Below are 7,001 nucleotides of genomic sequence, written 5' to 3' on the forward strand. Positions count from 1 at the left end.
TATATGATTCACACACAGAGAGATATAGTATCAGATTTGAAAGGGACCCCTAAAGAAGGACAATTATATGTTGCCTATTCCAAAGTAGGCAAACCAGACCATCTCCACATCAGCACTGACAAAGAAACAATATATACTGCTTACCCACACGCACAAATACATTACATATATTAGAAATCAACACCTTCTCATTATTTTCCAAATCACCAGACTGGGCCACAGCAACGCGTGGCAGGGGACGGCTAGTCTATATTTAAAAAATGTAATGTTTGTTTGTGGGATTAACATAACTCAAAAACCACTGGACGAATTGACACCAAATTTGGACACAATACACCTATCAGCCCAACAAGTGATTATGACTCATAAAAACACTGAAAAACACAGGGAAGAGACTTAAAAAGCCCAAAAATTAAAAAAAAAACCCATTACAACGCATGCACAAAACCACACACACACAAACACACACACACACACACACAAATATATACACACACATATATGAGTATATGTGCTGGTACAACTGTACCAGGAGCTCCAATTTTGTTTGCTTTGTACTGAATGTCTGTTGCAGTCCTAAGTTTCAGAGACTCTGCAGATAGGTGGCTTCTTTTGGCTGCAATCATAGGGCAAGCCACCTGTCAATTATAGTTAGGTTCCCTGGTCCCGCCCCCTTTTTGGGTTTTTGGAGGGAATAGGAGCCTTTTTGGGTCAGTACACACAGAGAAGCTTTCCATACAGGACATAAAACCAAGAACTCCTGTAGAAAGCTTCGTCTTCTACAGCTTGGCCAAGGAGAAAAGGCCCCATAGCTTGGCTGAGGATTTTGCAGCCTTACAGCTCTTTTGCTGAAGGACTTCAGCCAGCCATCACTGAAACCTGAACTCCTTCTTTTCCCCTGGAAGTCTACAAAGCTCTGCTTGGTAAGGGTCGCTCGCGGAAGCCAGACGCAGTTGGTACCGGGTGTAGGGGCTCCACACCAACAGAGGCAAAGACAGACTGCCCAGATTAGAAGTTAAGGATTTCCCCATTAGTTAGTATACAGTTATGAAGATAGTGCCTGTTCCCAGTGAACAAGATTGCAAGAGCCAATAGACTGTTAAGAAAGCTTTAAAATATTATTAAACTTTATTTGTACCCCGCTAACATCTCCCGAAGGACTCGATGCGGCTTACAAAGGCCAAGGCCTCAACACACAATACAACAATGCAAAACCTAAGCAAATTAAAAACAATTAAAGCAAACTAAACAACAGCAATGAACAATCCACTAAGACACAATAAAACTGGGCCGGGCCAGAGTAAGGGTACAAGGGTTAAAAGTGCTGATGTGACAGGTGGAATATGAGGCTTATGGGCAAGTGCAGTGTGCGGTGTGCAACGGTTTTAACTTTAATAAAGTGCTTATGGGACTTGGAGGTTTCCTATTCGGGGAAGGCACATCGGAACAGCCAGGTCTTCAAGTTCTTTCTGAAGACTGCCAATGTAGGGGCCTGTCTAAGATCTTTCGGGAGGGTGTTCCAGAGTCGGGGGGCCACCACGGAAAAGGCCCTGTTTCGTGTCCCTACCAAACACGCTTGCGACGCAGGTGGAATCATGAGCAGGGCCTCTCCAGATGAACGAAGAGAGCGTGTGGGTTCGTAGACGGAGATGCGATCACGCAGGTAGGCTGGTCCCAAACCGTTCAGGGCTTTGTAGGTAAGCACCTGCACCTTAAACTGGGCTCGGTAGATAAATGGCAGCCAGTGGAGCTCCTTGAACAGCCTGTTTGTTTTCATTAATAAAGATTGCTCACCGGAGCGACATACAGGGAGCATACCACCCCCCTGCTGTGCCAGCTCCACTGGCTGCTGATTCAGTTCCGAGCACAATTCAAGGTGCTGGTTTTGACCTACAAAACCCTATACGGTTCTGGTCCAGTGTATCTGTCCGAACGTATCTCCCTCTACGTCCCACCCCGGAGTCTGAGATCATCTGGGGAGGCCCTGCTCTCGACCCCACCACTGTCACAAGTGAGGCTGGTGGGGACGAAAAGCAGGGCCTTCTCAGTGGTGGCCCCTCACCTGTGGAACTCACTCCCGGGGGAAATTAGGGCATCATCATCCCTCCTCGCCTTCAGGAGGAGGGTGAAGACTTGGTTATGGGACCAGGCCTTTGGGCACTCTGGCAATTAAATCAGACAATCAGGCGAGTAAGACCAGCAGGATTGTTGAAGTGGAATGTAAAACTAGATCTATGAGTTAACGAACGCTGACCATGTAAGAGGAGAAATTGGGTTTGTATTTGGTTTTATTGATTTTATTGATTTTATGGTTATAGTGCATAAATTGTTGTCAACTGTGAATTGATGTAATTTTGTGTATGGTTGTTTTATGATGCAGGCATCGAATTGTGCCTTTGCTTTTGTAAGCCGCCCTGAGTCCCCTTCGGGGTGAGAAGGGCGGGGTAAAAGAACCCCAAATAAATAAACTTTGTTGAACTTTTAAGCAATCTAAAGACTTTGTTTTAAGGAAATCCAAGGACCTTTAATCTGAGGCAGCCCCGGCGTCCCATTGGGCACACAGAATTTATGTCCTGTCTACAGTCTGATGCACAGGCCCAGCGTGCGACAGCACAGTATATGCACACACAAAACACATATATAAAGACTGGGCCACAGCAATGTGTGCCAGGAGACGGCTAGTATAATATATAAACATTTCTTGGGGCTCCATGAGAAACCTTTCCTTTAAAAGGGGATGAAGAAGTTTGAGAAACTCTGAACTAGAGCATGGATCCACTTTAAATGCTATGGCCGCCTCCTTCCTGCAGAATTCTGGGGTTTGTAGTTTAGTGAGGCCCAGCACCTGCCTGGCTGAGCGGCTTAAAGGCCCCTCCCTAAACTACAAGCCCCAGAATTCAGCGGGACGGAGGCAGACACAGGATTTAAAGAGACAGATGCTCTGTGGATGAGGTCCAATGTACGTGAAGGGAAAAGGGACCCAACCTGAGGCGTCTCTTACTTGGAACGGCAGTGGGCGCAAGTCACCAACGAGGAAGAAGGGGAGGAAAAGGGACGGCCCAGATCCCCGCCTTCCTCTCTTCTGTGGGCCGCCTCTGTCAGTTGAGAGGAAGGTAAGGCCAGGGCCCTTCCAGCCCTTCCAGCAGTGGGATTATTAACAGGAAGCTCTGGAGGGGGAAAGGGGATGTGTCGCCCCCTCAGCCCTTGACTGACGTAGAGACGGGGCTCGTGCCGGGAGGACGTAGGGCGCGATGCGTGAGAGGAGGAGGTGCGCGCGCAGAAGGCTCGCGCGCGCACTAGGCCCTCTGAGACAGTGCCTCACAAAAGCGCGGGAATGAGGGGAGGGGGCTTCTTAATGTGAAGAGGAAGCGGGCCTGCAGCCTGATCGCCCTTAGCGAGGGCCTCATGATCAGAGTTATATTTTGAATGAATGTATTTTGACACATTTGCTTTTTGCTGTGCAATTATGGGAGTTGTAGGAGTACTAAATAATAATAATAATAATAATAATAATAATAATAATAATAACGCTATGAAATACGACTCGCTGGAACACCTCAGCAAGCGAGAGTCCAAAAGTGGCAGGCTCAAACCCAGAACCTCAACCAATGGCTAATACCAAATGAGAGACTTCCCCCTGGGCACACAGAGGACTGGGCGACTTGGAAGGCGCTGAACAGACTGCGCTCTGGCAACACAAGATGCAGAGCCAACCTTCAGAAATGGGGCTACAAAGTGGAATCCTCGATATGCGTATGTGGAGAGGAGCAAACCACTAACTACCTGCTGCAATGCAACCTGAGCCCAGCCACATGCACAATGGAGGACCTTCTTGCAGCAACACCGGAAGCACTCCAAGTGGCCAGATTCTGGTCAAAGGACATTTAATCAACTACCAAACTCACAAATGTTGTACTTTGTCTGTTTGTTTGTTTGCTTTGTTCTGTTAGAAATGTAATATAATTAACTGGTTGCCCTGACATGACAAATAAATAAATAAATGTTACTGGGTTACAATCAAGTGCCAGTTAATACCCCCCAAACAAAAGATGCCTCCAGGCTAACAACAGCCAGGCTGCCTCTCACTGATTGACTTTGCAGCTGCTCAGTGCTAATTAACCTTGTTATTTATTTATTTATTTCGTATCAAAAGCATTGCATAAATTAGTATAGAACCAATAAAAATAGAAGGAGCGCAGACAGCTAAATATCTTTTGACCAAAAACGGGCAACAGGAATGGCATTGTCTGTAGCCTCCAACAATTCTTCCTCTGTAAATGAGGCAGGGCATTGTGGGCAAGCACACAGGTGCGGAGTTGTCTGTTCTGCTCCACAGTCACACAAGGTGTGGGATTCTTTTAGGTAGTGCCATTTTGCCATGTTGTCTTTTGATCTGCCCACTCCACTTCTGAGTCTGTTTAGGGGCTTCCAAGTTGCCCATTCTTGGAGGAAAACAATGCCTCCACAGCTCAGTGAGGCTGTCCATAAGAATACTATGGTCAATGCTATCAAAAGCCAGTAGAATCCACAGGAACACATTATGGCTAGGTCTCTCTGTAGGTCATCTACAAAAGTGGCCAAACCAGGCCTGAAACAAGATGAAATGGATCCAGCAGCTAATCATGGTGCTCAGGAAGGAAAATGTAAGAACAAGATAGAAAATGTGAAAACAATTGTGTTCTCTTGCTTGCACACTTCCTTGCTGTTCTTTGAAGAGAGTTGTAAGCGCCAAGGGAAAAAGCCTTCATGGGCTTCCGTGGAAAAGTTCCCTTATCTCATATTCTTTTACATCTTCTGCTTTTTTGCAGGGTAGCAAAAAGGGAATTAATTCCTGCTCACAATTGGATTGCCTTGCCTCATCAGTAGACTCTTTTTTTTTTTCAGCAGTGACAAGGCCTTCAGTTCTGGAGGTAAGTAATAATAATAATAATAATAAATAAATAAATAAATTAATTAATTAATAAACATTATTTATACCCTGCCACCATCTCCCCAAGGGGACTCGGAGTGGCTTACATGAGGCCAAGCCCAACAATACAGCAATGCAAATAAACAACATACAACGACAATAAAATATAAAAAATAAAAATATAAAATGCAAAAAAACCTAATATAAATAAGCACATCAAGCAATGTAAAATCACAATAATTTAAACACAGAAAATAAAAAAGGAAATAAGTACACCTCCTTTGATTTGACCAATCAATCTGGTATCACCCAGGGTACTGACTTTTCCATTTTCTGAACCATGTTTTCCATTAGCTAATTGAATTTTTCATTTTTATTGGTAGTGATGATATGTGAATAAGGGGACTGCCTACTTGTATCTGGATTTTGGAAAACTTGGTTTAATTATGTTGTCTTGCTTTTAGATTTCAGCTAAAAATCTGGAAAATCATCAAGAAATATCGATACAGGTTTCATCTTCTGTGACATAATACGGTATTCCAGTGCAAGTGGATCTTGAAGGCAGTAATTTAGCCAGATGCATGCTGCGACTCCAGATGGCACAGAACAGAAGACAATGCTGGCAGAAAGTGTTATACAAGAGGCAGCCATTTCCTGATAACTATGTGGACCGAAGCTTTCTAGAGAAGCTACGCAAAAATGTCCATGCACGTAAATACCAGTACTGGGCAGTGGTATTTGAATCTGGACTGGTGATCCAGCAGCTGTGCAGTGTGTGTGTCTTTGTTGTCATCTGGTGGTACATGGATGTGGGACTGCTAGCTCCCCAGTGGTTGTTTGGAGCTGGATTGATCTCTTCACTAATCGGCTATGTCCTCTTTGATGCCGTTGAATCAGGAATAGGAAAAAGTCAGAGTGACCAGTCACAGTGGGCTGATCTGAAGAATGCTGTGGTATTTGTGGCTTTCACCTATGGCTTCTCTCCAGTACTGAAGACTTTAACAGAGTCCATCAGCACAGATACAATTTACGCTATGTCTGCCCTTATGCTGCTAGGACACTTGATCTTTTATGACTATGGAGCCAATGCTGCGATTGTGTCCAGTACACTATCTCTCAATATGGCCATCTTTGCCTCTGTCTGTCTGGCCTCCCGGCTGCCCTGTTCCTTCCATGCCTTTGTCATGGTGACATTTGCTATCCAGATATTTGCCCTGTGGCCTATGCTACAAAAGAAGCTCAAAGCTCAGACTCCACATTGCTATATGGTCATTACCTTGCTCTTTGCTATGTCCGCCTTGATGGGACTGCTGACCATCTCCAGTGTTGGTACTGTTCTTTTTGCCCTCCTTCTGGTCTCCATCTCATGTTTATGTCCTTACTGTCTTATTAGGCTGCAGTTGTTTAAAGATAACATCCATGGGCCATGGGATGAAGCTGAAATCAAGGAAGATCTTTCCAAATTCCTCATGTAGACCAAGCCAGTCCATTTTTGGTTATGTTCTTGATCATGTTCAGATTGCAGCATAATGTATTTCATTTTGGTTACAGTGCGGGACAATAAAGATTCAATAATTTGTTTTGCTGTTCTTCTGAGCCTCTTCTTTTAATTTTTGTGAGTTTATTTTTTGGATAGTTTTTAGATTTATTTTTTTTTACACTTGTGTATGAGTTGAAGGAACTCCATTGGCTGCCGTTCATTTTCCGGTCCCAGTTCAAGGTGCAGGTTCTTACCTACAAAGCCCTGAACAGTTTGGGACCCGTCTACCTGCGTGACCGTATTTCTGTGTATGAATCCACGTGATCTCTTCGATCATCTGGAGAGGCCCTGCTCTCGCTCCCGCCCCCTTTGCAGGCGCGATTGGTGGGGACGAGGGAGAGGGCCTTCTCTTTGGTGGCTCCCCGACTCTGGAACTCACTCTCCGAGGATATCAGACAAGCCCCCACATTGGCAGTCTTTAGGAAGAGCCTGAAACCATGGCTGTTCCAGTGTGCCTTCCCTGAATAAGGAAGCAATGCCCTGCTTCGATTAATTCTCTGCAATTGTCATCAGAAGCACTTTACTACCCGTTGGGTTGGTCTCCCTACATTA

At 45.0% G+C, this 7,001-nt stretch overlaps 1 protein-coding gene across 2 annotated transcripts; it reads left to right on the forward strand.

The window, feature by feature from the left end:
* The first annotated feature begins 3,027 nt into the window (after positions 1 to 3,027).
* PIGC (phosphatidylinositol glycan anchor biosynthesis class C) lies at positions 3,028 to 6,498 on the forward strand. 2 transcript variants are annotated; one of them, XM_060774341.2, is made up of 3 exons: positions 3,028 to 3,113; positions 4,809 to 4,910; positions 5,374 to 6,498. In XM_060774341.2, the coding sequence occupies exon 3, from the start codon at positions 5,491 to 5,493 to the stop codon at positions 6,382 to 6,384; it is 894 nt and encodes a 297-aa protein (XP_060630324.2). In that variant the 5' UTR covers positions 3,028 to 3,113; positions 4,809 to 4,910; positions 5,374 to 5,490; the 3' UTR covers positions 6,385 to 6,498. The 2 variants fall into 2 exon arrangements, with proteins under 2 accessions (XP_060630324.2, XP_060630325.2); XM_060774342.2 differs by lacking the exon at positions 3,028 to 3,113 and adding an exon at positions 4,269 to 4,643.
* Positions 6,499 to 7,001: the final 503 nt, after the last annotated feature.

This window comes from Anolis sagrei, chromosome 4 (genome assembly GCF_037176765.1).
Source record: "Anolis sagrei isolate rAnoSag1 chromosome 4, rAnoSag1.mat, whole genome shotgun sequence".
Taxonomy (NCBI): Eukaryota; Metazoa; Chordata; class Lepidosauria; order Squamata; family Dactyloidae; genus Anolis; species Anolis sagrei.